Below are 18409 nucleotides of genomic sequence, written 5' to 3' on the forward strand. Positions count from 1 at the left end.
TGAACAACGTTAGCTACATCAACAGAAGCACTCTTCCAGCAATACAGATGAGTCTACACTCGGGGTACTTTTGGAATAGCTGCGACGCTAATGGATGTTGATTTTTACACCCCTGAGCACGAACCTAAATTTTAAATGTAGACCAGGCCTTAAGGCATCCTGTAAATCTCTTGAGTATTAATGGTAGAGTGTTAGAGATTAAGCCAAAAGGGACCACCAGATCATCTAGTCTGACCTCCTGTATAGCACAGACTGTCAACACCACCCAGCAACTGCACACTAACCCAACAACCAAGATGAGGCCAAAGTATTAGTCCATAGGAGACTAGACTATTGCACTGCAAGTAGAGAATAGGAGACCCCAATGTGCACCAATGCCTGAAGGACCCATAATGGTAGGGAAATGATTAAGTGAGAAATACCCAGATCATCCTGGCAAGTGACCCGCATGCAGATGGTGCAGAGGAAAGCAAATAATCCCCAAGGTCACTGCCTATCTGACCTGGGGAAAATTCCTTCCCAAGCCCACATATAGCAATCAGTGAGAGTATGAGAGTGAATATAGAAGCAAATATATTTGCTAAGCCTGCGTTCCTTGCTTTACTGCCATGCTATCCCTGAAGGGTGTAAGTAGAAAACCAGAGCTCCCACACCAGGTGATCTCTGGGGGGAATGTGTCTAAGCAACATGAGGTTTGGGAGGGCTGACACACTGGTTCTGGGGTCTAGGCTAACAGATTGTGGGATACCACTGCCTGAGAAGGGTCAGACATGGGATCTGCACCTGAGAAAGTGCCAGAGAGACCAGAATCAGGAACAGTGATCAGAGTCACTACCAAGACCCAATGGGCTTAAAAGCACATGGGACTCCCCGTTGGATCCAAGCAAAACAGACTGGTGCTCCTCCAGAGAGCAAGACTGGACCAGGTTGTAACAATCTCATTGGCTGGCCCAATCAATAATCAATAACTTATTTAAAGATTGAACGTGATCTCAACCTTTTGGAGAGCAAAACTACACATACAAGTAGGGCAACCCATCCTGCAACTAATGGCTCTAACCAAAATTGTAGATATACTTACAAGAGCATTCCCATCAGCAGCCATGTAGGATTCCAAAACCCAAGGGGAAAAGCTGCAAAGAAAAAATATATGTTTATTTAAGATCTAAGCCACAATTTTACAGCATAAATCTCAGTGAACAGAGAAAATAGTTTTCAAAAATGTTCTAAATTGCTTAAGTTTACAAAAGTTATGTTCTTCAAACTTAAGGGTACTGTATATGATGTAACTTTACTAGCAGAGAAGTAAAATAATGATCTGGACCTTAGGTCTAGCTTCATCAAGTCTTTTTTCAAGATACGCAATATAAAAGCTCAAGGTTAAAATTTGTTTTAGGCAATGGGTAGAGCTGGTCTAAAAATAATTTTCCCTATAGAAATTTTTGATTAAAATGAAGAACTGATTAAAAAAACCCTAAACTTTTCATCAGAAATGTAGAGTTTTCCGACTAAAGACTTTGGCCAAAAATTGGAGTAGTAGTATCAAAGGAGTTTAGTTTGTTCCTCATGTTCCCATTCTCCTCTATGGGCTAGGATCCCCAGCTGGACTACATCTCCCATAAGCCATCCTGGTGTCCACTTTTGGTGGGGAGAAGCAGTGCAACATTAAGTCCTTGGCCAGGGTGTGTTATAGGAGATGAAGTCCAGAAGGGGATCTCTCCCAAAGAGAGAATCTCTCTCCAGGTTTTAGGCCACCAGTCTAGATAATATCAACTGAAGACTCAGTATGACTTTGGAGAGCAATATTCTTTTGGACTCTGAAATATTTGTGTCAGAGAAAAAATCAACGCAACTTACCAGACAGAAGAAAGCCAGAATAACTTTACTAGGACCAGATAACTAACTAGAAAACCAATCCCTCAAAAATAATGGACATCAAAGAGTCTCTCAATAAACCAGAGAGTTTAGAGAATATAGTATTTTGTTTAAATGAGCAGCAGCAGGAATGTAAGGAAATATAGTCACTCTTCAGTGAACTATAACTAGTACTTTTTTTCTGTGCTGTCTAAAACTGTGAATTTAAGAGATATGCCATTCTTAATATGTAATATTTGTTTTATTTTGAAAATAAAAACAGTAAACAGAAAAATACATATTGTGTATATTGTCCCCACATGTAATGGTCTATGACCAGGGTTTCCAAAATCTCCTCCGGCCTGCACACCTCGGGCTGTGACCACTTCAATGCGAGGTGTATGAGGTCAAATAGCTGGGACCTCGGGGGTTTGTTCTCCTGGTATTTCCACTCATGGAACCTCTGGGCCCTTACCGCTGCCGTTACCCCTGCTCGTGCTAGGATCTCTGCCTTCAGACGGGTATAGTCAGTGGCATCTGTGGCAGGCAAGTCAAAGTAGGCCTTCTGGGCCTCTCCACACAAAAAAGGGGCGAGGATCCTGGCCCAGGGCCAGAAGACCTCCCTAGTAGGCAGATGGACACGAGCAGCCAACAGAGAAACTTCCACAACAGAAGGTGAGCCAGAAGCTGCCCCCAGCTATGATGGTGGTGAGCCATTGGAAGAAGCAGAAGCCGGCCCCTGGGAGCTTGGGCAGGTTAGTCCTGGGAGAGAGACTTTTGGGCGGGACCAGGTGGAGGACCCCAGATATGGTAACGCCAGGAAAGAGGTGGCCGAGATTGATGGGATACCCGTGGATGGGAAGGTCCGGGGTCCCGGATCTTACTTTATAGTGAAGAAAGATCTCCTGTACCGCGTGGTGCAAATGCAGGAGCAAGAGATACAACAACTTCTAGTACCATGAAAACATCAAAAAGCCATATTGAATCTCGCCCACAGTCACCTGTTTGAAGGACCCCTAGGGGTAGAGAAAACCCAGGCATGGATCCTGCGGAGGTTCTTCTGGCCAGGAGTACATGAAGATGTTCGGCGATACTGCACCTCTTGTCCGGAGTGTCAGTTACATAGCCCTCGCCCTCACTTGCGGGCTCCTTTGATACAGGTTCCTTTCGAATGGATAGCCATGGATCTGGTAGGGCCCCTAGAGAAGACAGCTCGGGGCCACCAACATGTGCTTGTTGTACTGGACTATGCAACCGGGTACCCGGAAGCTGTTCCCCTGTGAAACACAGCTTCCAAGACAATAGCTAAAGAGCTAATACAGATCTTTGCCCGGGTTGGGCTACCCAAGGAGATATTGACTGATCAAGGGACACCTTTCATGTCCAAGTTGATGAAAGATCTCTGTTCATTGCTCCATGTACAAGCCCTACGGACCTCTGTATACCACCTGCAAACAGATGGCCTTGTGGAAAGGTTCAATAGGACCCTCAAGGCCATGATCAGGAAAATGGTGAGACGGGATGGGAAAGATTGGGATACTCTATTGCCTTACCTGATGTTCGCCATCCGGGAGGTTCCGCAAGCCTCCACGGGTTTCTCTCCATTCGAACTACTATATGGGCGCCACCCTCGGGGCATATTGGATATAGCCAGAGAAGCCTGGGAAGAGGAGCCAAATCCCAGAAGGAACATAGTTGAGCATGTACTGCAGATGAGAGATCGGATAGCCCGAGTTATGCCCATTGTACGGGAACACTTGGAGAGAGCACAGGAGATGTAACGAACCCATTATAACCACCAAGCGAAGCTTTGACGATTCCAACCAGAGGATTGGGTGATGGTACTGGTGCCCCCAGCAGAAAATAAACTGTTGGCCCAGTGGCAAGGACCCTACGAAATAATCAAAGCCGTGGGAGAGGTGAACTATAAGGTGTGGTAGCCAGGCCGCCAGAAATCGGAGCAAATTTACCACATCAATCTTCTAAAACCTTGGCACAATCGAGAGACGTACTTAGTCAAGCAGGAGACCCTTCCCCAGGAGGATAACTTACACGAGCAAGTGAGGATGTCATCTGACTTGATGCCGATCCAAAAGATCGAGGCAGCCGACATGATTAATCGCAACAGAGATGTGTTCTCTACAAAACCAGGGCGGACGACTGAGAACTATCATCATATCCGCACAATCCCCGGAGCCAAGGTAATGTTGAGACCCTACCGAATCCCAACAGCGAAAAGAGAGGAAATCATCATCCATATGTCATCATCCATATGCCAGACTGGGGAACCCGCTTGGAGAAAGTTGAGGTAGTACTGCGCACCTTAAGGCGGGCTGGTCTCATTGCTAATGCTGCTAAATGCGCCATCGGCCTAGCAGAGGCTAGGTACCTGGGATATATTGTGGAAAGGGGCATAGTGAAGCCCCAAAAGAATAAGCTAGAGGCAATTCAAAACTGGCCCCGGCCGACGCAAAAGAAGCAGGTCCATGCGTTCCTAGGCACGGTAGGCTACTACCGATGGTTTATTCCCCACTTTGCCACTAGGGCATGTCCCCTAATGGACCTGGTGAAGGCCCGAGGTAAAGTGGACAGACGCAGCAGAGGGGGCATTTACAGACCTTCAGACAGCCCTCTGTAATGACCCCGTACTCAGAGCCCCAGATTTTAACAGGGAATTTGTTTTACAAACAGACGCTTCCGAGGTGGGGTTGGGAGCAGTTCTGTCGCAAATGGTGGGAGAAGAGGAACACCCAATCCTCTACCTAAGCAGAAAGCTTCTCCCAAGAGAACAGAAATATGCAGTAGTTGAGAGAAAATGCCTTGCTGTCAAATGGGCTAGGGAGACACTGCGTTATTACCTCTTAGGCCGGCAATTTACTCTTGTGACGGACCATGCACCCCTCCAGTGGATGCAGCGGAATAAGGAAAAGAATGCAAGGGTCACCAGGTGGTTCTTATCCCTCCAACCATTCCAGTTCCGCATATGGCACAGGGCTGGGTGCCACCATGGCAACGCTGATGGTCTGTCACGAGCGTACTGCCTGGTGTCCCAAGTTGTCCAACTCTATGGTGTTGAGCAGAGGGGGGAGATATGTGACGGGGCAAGGCCAGATAGCTATGGAAGAGTAGTCTTATTGGGATCCGGGAAGTGGGCGGGCGAAGCCCGTCCACCGCTAAAGGATCCCCCCCAGTCTAAAAGGGGGATCCACAGGACCTAGATACCCAAAAAATTCCGGGGGACAACTAATAAAACAACAGGGACAGGAGTGCGGTCAAAGGGTCAAACTAAGGGAACCGGACGTGGACACCAAGCAGAGAACCCCGGAGAGTGCCCACTGCTCTTCAAAGGTGTCAAGGGAGTCAGAGGACGCCACCCAGAGGAACTCTGCCCAGATACGTGAATGGACCGAGGATCGGAAATAGGCCCCACAGTCACAGGAGACTCCATCGGCCAACCTCCTCACTCTGGTTTTATAGATGGCCATTTTAGCTAGGGCCAGGAGGAGGTTGACCAGGAGATCCCGTGACTTTGTGGGGCCACGGATAGGGAGTGCATAAATGAGAAGGTGAGGGGAGAAGTGCAACCAAAAACGTAATAAAATATTGGTGAGGAACTGGAATAGGGGCTGCAGCCTGGCACACTCCAGGTATACATGTGCCAGGGTATCCCTCACGCCGCAAAAGGGGAAGGTGTCTGGGATTGAAGTGAACCGCGCCAAGTACATGCCCGTGCTCACGGCTCCATGAAGGAGCCGCCAACTGACATCCCCGGCGAGCCTTGGGACTAAGGTGGAATATAGGCTGGCCCACTGGGGCTCCTCACCCTCCAAAGGTGGCAGGAGGTCCAGCCATTTTGTATCGGGGCGAGACACGAGGGTGCGGGCGTGAAGGGTGTGGAGCACGAGCATGTAGAGATGTTTTGTTGGCGCGGTTTGAAAGCAGACTGGCTGCATCTCGTGCAGCCGGCTTCTAGTGAAGGGGTGAAGGGGTCGGTTGGGTCCACGGGGCAGGGGTCCAATTAAAAGGTCCGGCGAGCCTGGGGTAATGGGTGGGCGGGGCGTGCCCTCGTGCAGGACCCGTTCGAGATGAACCCGAGCAGCAGGCGGCAAAGCAGCCTTCACCTCCTGAAGTATGCGCCGGGGAGTACAAGGTCTGGAAAGCCCCATGCGCTGAGCGAGCGTCAGGGGATCCAGCCAGTCTCCCCAGTCATAGTCCAGGAGATCTCCGACTCTTGTGACCTCTGCCAGGACCAAACTCTGGCGCACCGAGCGGGACTCCGCCACCTGCAAATGGAGCTGGGGGTTGTGTAGCAGGGGCTCCGCGAGGAGATCTGCCCCCTCGGTGGCCGCCACGAACCTGGTCGTTGTAAAGAGTTTCCAGGTCCAGAGGAGGTCCTGGTAGAAGACCAGCAGCCCAGAGAGGTCTCGCGGAAGACCTCTCGGATGGAAATAAAGGAGCTGCCGGTCATATCGGAGCCCTCGGAAGCGGCGCAGGAAGGCATGCGCCAGTATGCTCCACGCCAGACTACTTGCACCATAAAGGAGCCTCTGCAGGGTCTGGAGGCGGAAGACATGGACCTGAGTGAGCAGACATTTTAGGCCCTGCCCTCCCTCCTCCAGAGGTAGATGAAGAACCCCTGCAGGGACCCAGCGCAGTCCTGACCAAAAGAACTCCAGAATCGATGTCCGGAGGTTGGCCAGGAAACCCGGGGCTGGGACCAGGGTGTTGAGCCAGTACCAGAGCATGGACAGGACTAGTTGATTAAGCACTAGCGCTCTCCCTCGAAGGGAGAGGCACCGGAGTAGTCCTGTCCATTTCCAGAGTCGCTCTATCACCCCGCCCTCTAAATTCTGCCAGTTCTCCGGCGGAGAGGGATGCGTGGCAGAAAGGTAAACGCCCAGATAGAGCAGCGGACCCGTGCTCCACCGGATGGCCTGAAACGCGGGTGGGAGGGAGCTCGCCTGCCGCCAGTCCCCTACCACCAAGCCAGAGCTCTTGACCAAGTTGACCCGCGCGGAGGAGGCTGCCGAATAGATGGCCTGGCAAGCCTCCACCCGCACCAAGTCGCCCGGGTCCTGGACCACGAGGAGCACGTCATCAGCGTACGCCGACAGGACCAGCCGCAGCTCCGGCTCCCGCAGCACCAACCCTGTCAACATCCTTCGGAGGAGACAGAGGAAGGGCTCGATCGCCAGAGTGTACAGCTGGCCTGAGAGGGGGCACCCCTGCCGTACTCCTCACCCGAAGCTGACCGGTTCGGTCAGGGTCCAGTTGAGCCTGACCAAACACTCTGCGGAGGCGTACAGCACCCGGAGAAAATTCACAAACCTCGGTCCAAAGCCAAACACTTGCAGAGTGCTCAGGAGATACCCGTGATCCACCCTGTCGAACGCCTTCTCCTGATCTAAGGACCGGAGAGCGAACGACAGACCATCCCTACACCCGAGTTCCAATAGGTCCCGGACCAGATATAGGTTGTCAAAGATGCTGCAGCCCGGGACGGTGTAGGTCTGGTCTGGGTGGACCACATCCGCCAGCACGGACCCTAGCTGCAGCAAGATGGCTTTTGCCACGACTTTGTAGTGCGTGCTGAGGAGCGAGACGGGACGCCAATTTCGTAAATCGCGGAGGTCCCCCTTCTTCAGCAATAAGGCCAGCATGGCTCGCCTGCACGAAAGAGGGAGGACCCCACTCTGCAAAGACTCGGTCCAGACAGTGACTAGGTCTGGGCCCAGAAAGTCCCAGAACATGCGGTAGAACTCTACGGTCAGCCCGTCCATGCCCGGAGATTTATTGGTGGGCATGCGATGGAGGGATTCCGAGAACTCGGCCAGAGTGAGAGGTAGCTCTAGCCGGTCTCGGTCGCCCGCGCTGACCATCGGGAGCTCCTCCCACAGCACTCTGCAATCGTTAGGATCAGTCGGATCCGGGGAGAAAAGGCTTGAGTAGAAGGCTCTCGCCCTCCCGCACATCTCCACCGGATCCGTGAGGGGGGTGCCATCTTCTGCCAGTAGGCAGATGACATGTTTTTTAGCCCCCCTCTTTTTCTCCAGGGCGTAGAAGAAGCGGGAGCCACGATCCATCTCCCTAAGGAGACGGATGCGGGATCGAACAAAGGCACCCCGGGCCCAATGGTCCTCAAGGATCCGGAGCTCCTCTCGCTTCTCCCGGCCCACTCCGCAGAGGGATGGATCCTCGGGGCTGGCGGACAGATGCCTCTCCAGCTCTAAGACCTCCCGTTCCAACTGCTCTATTGCCGCATCCCTCCGTCGGCTGGCGCCCCAGGTGTAGTCACGGCAGAAGAGCCGGGCACGCACCTTCCCTAGGTCCCACCACTGTCGCGCCAAGGGAAAGGCACGCCGCTGCCCTCGCCAGGCCAGCCAGAACTCCCGGAAGGACGCCACGAAGCCCGCATCCTCCAGCAAGCTGTTGTTAAAATGCCAATAGGCCGGCCCCGGCCTCTCCGCGCAGAGGGAGGCTGTCACGGTGGCTATATGATGGTCAGAAAATGGGGCCGGCCGGATGCTGGAGGAGTGGGCTCGTGAAAGATGAAAGTGTGATAAATAAATGCGGTCCAACCGGGAGTGGCACGACCGATGGGCCTGCACCCGGACAAAGGTGAACGTGATAGTGTCATCCGGGTGGTGGTCGCGCCAGACGTCCACCAGGGAGTGGTGTTCGACTATCTCCTGGAGGACGGCGACGGCGGCCGGGCTCTGTTTGGTCCCCGAGTGGTCCCGCTCCTCGACGGTGATGTTAAAGTCCCCTCCCAGGACCAGGCACTCATGAGGATCCAAGGTGCCGAGGAAGGCGGACACCTGCTGATAGAATTGCAGCCGCTCCGGGCTCGCTGCTGGGGCATAGATGTTGATGAGGTTGACTACGAGCCCCTCCATATGGACCTGGAGGTGCAGCAGGCGGCCCGGCACAGCCTCGGCGACCCCCAGCACCTCGGGCCGTAGGTCGGGGGAGAACAGGGTCGCCACTCCAGCCGTACGAACTGTGAGGTGGCTAAAGTAGACCCTGTCCCCCCAATCCAGCCGCCAGCTGTCTTCGGCGGTCGGATCCGTATGGGTCTCCTGCAGGAAAACCACAGAGTACCTCCCCTCCCGAAGGAAGGAGAGCACCTGGGACCTGCGGAGACCTATCCTACAGCTGCGGGTGTTCAATGTTGCGATGGTAAAGGGTGCCATGAGGAGGGCTGGGGGGGGATCCTCACCGGCAGGGATGCTCGCGGCTCCAGGTGGGCCGCGCAGCAGTCCGTGACCCACCCTGTAGGTGAGTAAGGAGTCACGGAAGAGGCGGATCCGCTGGTAGGCCGCGGCGCCCTGCCTCCCAGTCCTTTTACCCTCCCCCATAAGGGCCCTTGCGGCCCGGAGGATTTGATTAAAGTCCCCCCATCACTGGAGGGCAAGCTGGACTTTGTTGCGGGAGCCACGGACGTCTTCTAGGAACTCCCGCAACTCCTCTCGCAGCGCATGGGGGGCTGAGGTTACGGTCTCCTGATTACTCCCTGACGGGGCCCTTGGTACAGCCCCGTGGCCCACCGAGACGGGCAGACAGGGTGCGGACCCCCGACGGGGCTCCTGATAAGTTGGCTTAAATGCTGGGGCGATAGGGGGTGGCGGAGGGAAGATAGCAGCCCCTGGTAGGTCGGGACGGGGAAACACAAAGGCCGCTCCCTGGGGGTCATCTGTTGGCAAGGGGAAGGAGACAGCCCCAGGGGCGGCAATAACATCTCGGGATGTGGACGGGATAGGGACAGGGGCAGGGGCAAGGTTAGAGGTGAGATTCTGGGCGGGTAGAGGGCTCTCAGTGATGCTGGGCGCAGGCTCTATGGTGGATTTGGCAGCCACAGCATCAGGGGGTGGACTCTCTTCTGTAGGGCCCTCTCCCAGGAAGGAGGTCGAATGCTCCTCACCAACAACGGGTGCCCCTGGTGGCTCAGGTTCCGGCCGCGTGGCACTGGCTGTCGCCTCAAGAGGTTCGGCGGCCCTCAGTGGGGTGCCATCTGAAGCCGGGTTGATGGAGGAGTCCAGGAGCTCCTCAGAGGTGGGAGTGGAAGCAACGGTTAGGGGGAGGGAGCATGGGGAAAGGGGGGCTGGAGTGAAGTCGCCTATATTGAGGCCCGCTGGCATAGGGTCGTCCTCCCCCTGGGTGACCGGGGTCAGACCCAGGGCCTCGATCTCCTCGTATATTGATGGGAGATCAGTTTCCGCCACCCCGGGATTCTCCCCGCTGCCACCTGATGCGACTGTTGCCTCGGGGCACACTGAGGTTTCAGATGGAGCCTCGGGGGCCTTGGAGGAGAGGGACTTCCGTGGAGGGGAGATACCGCCTTCCAGTGCTGCCACGTCTTCCCCAGCCGGCTCTGGTGGATGGAACACACCCGTGGGTAGAGTGGAAGGCTCGGCATCAGTGCCCCCCTTCCTGGTCTTCCGGGGGGCCTCTGCGTCAGATGGGAGGAGCGGAGCTCGAGCCTTCCACTTGCCCCGCTTCCCCTGGACTAGGGCCCAGCCCTCCATGGCATCATCTGGGGGCTGGCTAGCAGGGATTGTGTTAGGGGGCAGAAGCGATGGCTCAGAGACTCGAGGGGGTAACGGTGGAGCAGCACAAGGGAGGGAAGATTCCCCTTGGGGCGGACCCTCTCCCATGCCTGGCAGTGTCCCTGCCGCACCCTCCTCCACAGGCCTCGCCAGATTGCAAGCAGCGGGGGCGGGGCTCTCCCGCTCGTCTGGGCATAGTTGGGGAGGTGCCCCTTGGGCCCAAGCGGGAGCAATGGTGGACTGGGAAGGAGGAGGGGTGGTTTCGGACGCCGGGCAGCCACGGGCGCCGGCGATGACGGGGCCGGTGCCCTGCCGGGGCTTGGGGATCCCGGATGCCCCTCCTTGCCGGGCCAAGGGGCAGTCCCTCCGGACGTGCCCCATCGCCCGGCAGAGGTAGCACCGGGCCTCCCCCGTGGAATAATGCACCCGGTAATAGGCCCCCTGGTAAGGGACTAGGAAGGACCCCTCCAGCGCCTCTCCGTCACGCGCCGTCGGTGGCAGTTGAAGCTGCACTTGCCGGCGGAACGAGAGGACGTGACGGAGGGCGGGGTCTTTGCAGCCCAACGGGAGAGGGCTGATGACAGAGATGGGCTTCCCCAAGGTAGAAAGGGTGGGTAACAGGGCGGCATTGGGGAGAAAGGGAGGGACGGAGGTCAGGACCAGGCGGATGCCAAGGTCCTCTAGCAGCTCTAAGGGGACGAACACGCCCCCAACTGCCAGGCCCTTCTTCACCGCCTCCTGGGCGGCGGCCTCCGATGTTAAGAAGACGACAACCTTGCCATACATTTTGGAGGCCGCCACAATGGCCGTGGGCCCCACCACCCTCGCCAACGCCCGCACATAGGTCTCCACGTGGGGCGAGGCAGGCACCAGGAGGTCTCCACATGGGACGGACACCGTGCTTCCTGGTCATGGTGGGAAAGGGGCCCTGGCCGCTATAGATGGTAGCGGAAGCGGTGGGCTGGAAAAATGACGTAGCGGCAGGCGGGGGGGCTGCCGCCACCTGGGCGTATGCTCTGGGGGCCGGGGGAGGGACACCTTCAGAGCTGGTGGAGGGAACAGCGGGGAGGGGCGCCCCAGCTGGAGATGGGGCAGGGGTATTGGGGGCAGCCCCTACCATGGAGGGCCTGGTCTTTTTAGCGGGGCCCTTCCCCTTCTTCTTCCCCTGGCCCTTCCCGCCAGCAGGGGGGACTCCCCCCGAATCTGAGGGGGTGAGAGACGTGGCAGCAGTGGAGGTCACCATGGTGCCCGTTGCTGCTGGTGCCCCAGCGGGGGCGGTGGCAGATGGTTCGGCAGCGGAGGTAGAAGCTTGGGGGGGGTGACGGAGGGGTAGGTGGGGGAGGGGGAGCTCAGGCTGCTGGAGGGGTCTCACCCGTCTCATCCCCCGCCATCATGAGCAAGGAGGGAAGGGGGGACACCAGAAGGAGAAGGGGAGAGGGGAAGCAGGTCGACCACTCCTCCCCACTAGGCTGCAGGCAGGGGAGGAGGGCGCCAAAAGGGGTGGACTGGACGGGGGGCAATCAGCGGTTAGGGGTCAGTCACCGACACAAGGTGGAATTCCGGCTCCTCTTGGTGCACTAGGGGAGGGGGGGATACAACAACATTCGGGGTGCAGTGAAAGGGGTTGAAACTAAAATGGGGAGTTGCACAAGCGCATGGGAGGGGGCATGGGCACACGGAGCGAGGGGCTAAGCGGTTTGGAGGTAGAACAGGGAAACCAAGGGGCTAGCTTCAGAGGCTGGGGCGGGGCAAACAAACAAAGGCTGCAGAAGGAAATGGGCGGGGCAGGCAAACAAACTGAAGCTAGTACCGGGGGCTGGGACAAAAGGGGGGGCAAAGCTACAAGTGGCAAATGAGGCAGGTAGTAAAGGGCAAGCAGGGGGGTAGACAGTCCGGGGGGAGGCACGTGCACCCACGTGCGCTTGCACAAGTCTTTTTAAGGTGGCTGCTGCTTCTGGCCCAAAGGGTGGAAATAGGGCGTGGCAAGCCAAGCAAGCAGCTGAGTCCAGAGGCAGGAGCTGAGGCAGATGGTATACAGTCAGTGGGGGTGGTGGAGGGGGCAGTGGTGGTGGTAGTAGTGGTGGGGGTTGGGGGGACACACAGATGGATTGGGGGGCAGCTCCACGCCACACCCCCTGTGTCCCTGGAAACACAGTCAAGACCCCCACCACAAGAGCACAGTTTGAAAATTACTCAGTCTTAGGCCCCCTCCACGGTGGTCTGCAAAGTCTCCAGGTGCTCCCCCACTGGTAGATGGTCCTCTTCTCCTCCTCCTCGGGCTTCAGCAGCTCCAGCCAGCAGACTCCACAGCAACAGCAGCAGCTCCAGGAACTCCAGGTGGTGGTCCAGGCAGGCAGAAAGGACCCCTCTCAGGTGGTGGTGGTATCCGCAACAGCAGTGGCTGGGGTCCCTCACTCCTCCTCTCTGGGGAGTGGGCTAGCAGTCCCCCCCGGGGCTGCAGTTGGAGCAGTAGCAGCACCCGAAAGTGGGGGGTCTAGCAGCCAAGTAGCAGAGAATGGGGGGTGTCTGGCCCAGCCAGGGGAGCAGCTGGAGCAGCAGGGAGAGCTTAGGGCCTAGTAGCAGCAGAAGTAGCAGCTTCCCACCTCCCTCCAAGCTAGAAGGCTATGGGAGAGCAGTGGGAGAGAGAGAGAGAATGAGTCGCTCCAGGCTAAACAAATCCCTGGTACCAGGATAAGTGAAATGGCAGCCGCTTCAGGTCAATTAAGACACCTGGGGCCAATTAAGAACTTTCCAGAAGGCAGGGAGAAGGCTAGGTTGATTGGGACACCTGAAGCCAATCAGGGGCTGGCTGAAACTAGTTAAAAGCCTCCCAGTCAGTCAGCTGGGTGTGCATGTCAGAAGCTGTGGGAAGAAGTTGTGCGGTTGGAGAGGCTGAGTAGTACACATCATATCAGGCACAAGGAAGGAGGCCCTGAGGTAAGGGTGAAGTGGAGCTTGAGGAAGTGAGGGTTGCTGTGGGGGAAGTAGCCCAGGGAATTGTACATGTCATGTTTCTAAAAGGTCAGCTACCATAGCTGATACTATTAGGGTCCCTGGGCTGGAACCCAGAGTAGAGAGTGGGCCTGGGCTCCCCACCTCCACCTTTGCACCCGATTAATCACTGAGACTGGGAGACAACAGAGACTGCGCAAGGAAGTATAACTTCTCCTCACCTCCCTCGCTGGCTTATGATGAAAATGGCTCAATAGACTGTGACCCTTGTCTCTAGAGAAAGAAGGGCTATGTGGAGGGTCACAGTGAGACTCTGAGGCTAGTGAAATCCGCCAGGAAACGTGGGACCCACAGAGGCAAGGACAGAGCTTTGTCACAATATATACAGAGTCTGGCCTCCAACAGTTTCAAACCAAAAATAAAAAGATGAAAGTACCTAAATCTGAAGAAATAGATTTATAAGGAGAGATGCTATAGAAAAGAATGTCAAGGTTTAGAAGTCCAAGCATAAACAGGAAGAGAGGAAACATCTCAGTTATACAAGCAAATTAAAACAGAAGCATCAAATGCTGAACCAGAAAACAAGGAAGTAACTGAACGAACAATTGACAATGGTGATTACTGTGACATGACAGGTCTTTCCATAATTTTTCATTAATTTTTTTGTAATTATGAGAATTTACACAGATTCAGATCACTCTGAGCCTGTGAGTGAAAGATAAGAGATTTAGGAAACTGTCAAGGAAAAAGTTTCTGTATGGCTAATAGGAATTATAGAATCATAGAATACGAGGGTTGGAAGGGACCTCAGGAGGTCATCTAGTCTAACGCCCTGCTCAAAGCAGGACCAATTCCCAACTAAATCATCCCGGCCAGGGCTTTGTCAGCTGACCTTAAACACCTCAAAGGAAGGAGATTCCAGCACCTCCCTAGGTAACGCATTCCAGTGCTTCACCACCCTCCTAGTGAAAAAGTTTTTCCTAATATCCAACTGTCACAGGATCCCCGCAGGCTTTCTCCCTCTTGAGCCTGTGCCCTGTGTTTAAGCTGGTATAATAAAGAATCCTCCACGCCTTCTTTTGCTGGATCACCCAAGTGTCTTTATTTACAGTTTGAGAGGGGTAGCCATGTTAGTCTGGATCTGTAAAAGTGGCAAAGAGTCCTGTGGCACTCTATAGACTAACCGATGTATTGGAGTATGAGCTTTTGTGGGTGAATACCCACTTCGTCGGATGCATGTCAACATTATAGTTTCTTTTATTCATCCCACCTTGAGTAATCTCATTGCTCAAACTCTTTCAAAGTAAAGATAGCTGCTGATAAAATTTTAATTAACATTTGAAAAAAGTATTCTATTTTAACAAAAAGTTCTATATTTTGTAGCCAACCCATTGTGGAAAAAATACATTTCTTTTTAAATTCCTTATCTTATTTATTTGGTTATATATTAGAAGTTTACTCTCTCTATTGTGTGATAATGGTCACCTATTAAACAAATGTTTTGACACATGTACATCACATTAATATGTATTTTGTACATCATAGCTTACCCTAAAAGGTGAAAGGATTACTTTTAATATTGACAGTGAATTGCTTTAGAACTCTAACTACTCTATGGTCAAGGAAAGTTAATGTACATTAACAAGATCTGGATACCTGCAGAATTAGGAATCTTTGTGCAATCTTACATTGCTGCCCACATTAATTATTATTATTTGTATTATTCCCTTGAAGTCTCAAGTCAGATCAGGGCTCCATTGTGCTTTGCACACTATAAACACATGTTAAAATATTGTCCCTGCTTTATAGAGTTTATAATGTAAATAGGCCAGGCAGACAAAGGGTGGGTATTCACTCACGAAAGCTCATGCTCCAATACATCTGTTAGTCTATAAGGTGCCACAGGACTCTTTGCTCCTTTATTTACAGTGTTTGTGCAGTTCCCAGATACCCCCAAAGCTAGTGCCCCACAGACACTCCCAGGGTCTCCTTGCTTTTGAGGCTTCCTTCTTTGGTAAGGAGACAGCGATACCACGCTCCTGTCTCCTCCCAGGCTAGCCTCCCCACTGAGGTTTGCCCAGGGCTTTTATAGCTCTCTCATGCCTCAGGCCAGCTGTCAGCACTTAGCTCAGCATGTTCCTCTGAGCCAGCCCTCATTAGGGCTTGCAGTTGGGCTCCCTGCCAATACCTGTGTCTCTACCCCTCGCCTCCTGGCCGGAGGGAAGGCTGCAGCCAGCATTTTGGCAGGGCCTTAAAGGGGTTTACCCCTGCCCTGCCACACATTTCCCTCCTTCAAGGAGCCGCCAGGCTCACCCTGTCCCTGCCCCTCCTCAGGCGGACAAATCTGCCCCTCAGTGGGAGTGCCTGCATCCCCTCCGGGGGCTCCTGTGGGCCCTCCCCGGGACTTCCAAGCCCCCCTCCACATCTACAGTAGGGACAGGCCTCCCCGGTATGCCCCTTGGCCCAGCAGAGACTGCAGATCTAGTCCAGCGGTGCCTGGTGGCCCGGTACCCCACCTCCGAGTTCGGGTCCCCGGCCTCCTGGTCCTTGTCTCCCTCGGGTTTCCGAGAGCCACACTCTCGGCATTCTTGCCCAGAGGGTCCTTTGTTGCCACTCCTTAAGGTGCTCAGCTTGTTGTCTAGGAGTTTTCGTTCCCGTCTCTCCCCCTTCCCCCGACACAGCGGGGTGGGGGGGGGGTTCTTCCACTAGTTGGGGTTCGACCCTTTCCTCACCCCCTTCTGCTCTCTCTCTTAGGTACCCCCTGCCCCCTTCCTCTGGCTCCCCGTCTCGGGTTCTGGCTTCGCCCGGCGGGGTCCCCAATTGCCTCCCAGTAGGACCGGGTAGCAAGTTCTTTACTAATCCTACCCACTGCCACCGGAAGTGCCCCTGGACCTCCATAGGCTCCCGGGCCATCTGATACCTCTGGGTGTCCCTATGGACGCATCACAGGGCCACCTTTGCCCCTGGAATCACCCAGTGCAGCTTCACTAATTCCTTTCACACCAGTGACCAGTTGGAGGCGGAGTCTATCACCCCCTTCCGGGCCTCCCTCCCAGCAACACTGGTATAGTGGTCAGGGGCCGTCCCCCCGATCTCCTCCGTCTCCCAGTCCACCCACAAAAGTCTGCCAGCCCACAGTCCATCTGTAGACAGTCCTGCTTTTTATGGCCTGGGCATTCGCACTGCCAACATGTCAGTTCTCGACTGCGGGGGGTCCCGGGTCCGACCCCTTCTTGGGAGAAGAGTCCGGCAGGCTTCTTCCTGGTCCTGCCCCCTTACTAGGCTTCACCACCCGCCTGGACCCTCTGCCTCTACATATTCCTCCATTAGCCGGACGGTATCCGCCACCTGGCCTGGCTGATATCTTCGGACCCATACAAGCACCGGGTCTGGGGGCCCCAGGAGGAATTGTTCCAAGATTATTTGATCCATAACCTCCTCCACAATTTGGGCTGTAGGCCTCAGCCAGTGGCCTCAGCCCAATCAGTCAGTCTCTGGGTGAATGCCCTGGGCCGCAGGCCCTCTGTCCAGTGGGCCGTCCGGAACCGCTGATGATATCTCTCATTTGAGAGTCCTACTTGGTCCAGGATTGTGGCCTTTATCACCTCATAGTCCCTGGTCTGGGTCTCGCCCAAGGCCATGAATGTGGCTTGGGCCTCACACCCCCCAAGCGTGGGGCTAGCCGCAGGGCCCAGGTTGCCCGCTCCCAACCGGCCGTCGTAGTCACCTGTTCAAATGTACCCAGAACACATCGGGGTCGTCTGTGGGGCCCATCTTGCAAAGCCCCCACTCTGGCATCCTGGTTCCATCCCCATCACTGTAGTCACCACCCTCTGTAGGATCTGCTGCTGGGCCACTGACTGCTCCCTGATGAACTCCTGGAGGGTCCATTGCTGGTCCACCTGCCACATCATCAGGGCCTGTCTGTCTGCCTGCTGGGTCTCCTGCACCTCCTGCACGGTGCTCACCAGCCACTTCAAGGTCTCCTCCATGGCAGCCACGAATAGCAGTGGATAGGGAGATCCCAGACAAGCCCCCAGTGTCACAGGGTCCCTCTTGAGCCTGCGCCCTGTGTTTAGGCTGGTATAATAAAGAATCCTCCATGCTTTCTTTTGCTGGATCATCCAAGTGTCTTTATTTACAGTGTTCGTGCAGTTCCCAGATCCCCCAACAGCTAGTGCACCACAGACCCTCCCCAGGGTCTCCTGGCTTTTGAGGCTTCCTTCTTTGGTAAGGAGACAGCAATACCACCCTCCTGTCTCCTCCCAGGCTAGCCTCCTCACTGAGGTTTGCCCAGGGCCTTTATAGTCCTCTCATGCGTTGGCCCAGCTGTCAGCACTTAGCTCAGCATGTTCCTCTGAGCCAGCCTTCATTAGGGCTTGCAGCTGGGCTCCCTGCTGAATACCTGTCTCTACACCCCTGGCCTTCTGGCCAGAGGACAGGCTGCAGCCAGCATTTTGGCAGGGCCTTAAAGGGGTTTACCTCTGCCCTGCCACACCAACCTAAACCTCCCCCATTGCAACTTGAGACCATTACTCCTTGTTAGTCATCTGCTACCATTGAGAACAGTCTAGATCCATCCTCTTTGGAACCCCCTTGCAGATAGTTGAAAGCAGCTATCAAATCCCCCCTCATTCTTCTCTTCCACAGACTAAACAATCCCAGTTCCCTCAGCCACTCCTCGTAAGTCATGTGTTCCAGTCCCCTAATCATTTTTGTTGCCCTCTGCTGGACACTTTCCAATTTTTCCACATCCTTCTTGCAATGTGGGGCCCAAAACTGGACACAGTACTCCAGATGAGGCCTCATCAATGTTGAATAGAGGGGAATGATCACGTCCCTCGATCTGCTGGCAATGCCCCTATTTATACAGCCCAAAATGCCATTGGCCTTCTTGGCAACAAGGACACACTGTTGACTCATATCCAGCTTCTCATCCACTGTAACCCCCAGGTCCTTTTCTGCAGAACTGATGCCTAGCCGTTCGGTCCCTAGTCTGTAGCAGTGCCTGGGATTCTTCTGTCCTAAGTGCAGGACTCTGCATTTGTCCTTGTTGA

At 54.7% G+C, this 18409-nt stretch overlaps 1 protein-coding gene across 6 annotated transcripts in view; it reads right to left on the reverse strand.

Moving 5' to 3' along the window:
- The window catches only part of IPCEF1 (interaction protein for cytohesin exchange factors 1), a 135581-nt gene that overhangs the window by 56831 nt on the left and 60341 nt on the right, over positions 1–18409 (reverse strand). For all 6 annotated transcript variants that reach the window (XM_043511225.1, XM_043511229.1, XM_038395779.2 and 3 more), the window contains exon 2: positions 1082–1133. In XM_043511225.1, the coding sequence (XP_043367160.1) occupies positions 1082–1105 (24 nt within the window). In that variant the 5' untranslated portion in view covers positions 1106–1133. The remainder of the gene's footprint in view (positions 1–1081; positions 1134–18409) is intronic.

The sequence above is a fragment of the Dermochelys coriacea genome, chromosome 3 (genome assembly GCF_009764565.3).
Source record: "Dermochelys coriacea isolate rDerCor1 chromosome 3, rDerCor1.pri.v4, whole genome shotgun sequence".
Lineage (NCBI taxonomy): Eukaryota > Metazoa > Chordata > Testudines > Dermochelyidae > Dermochelys > Dermochelys coriacea.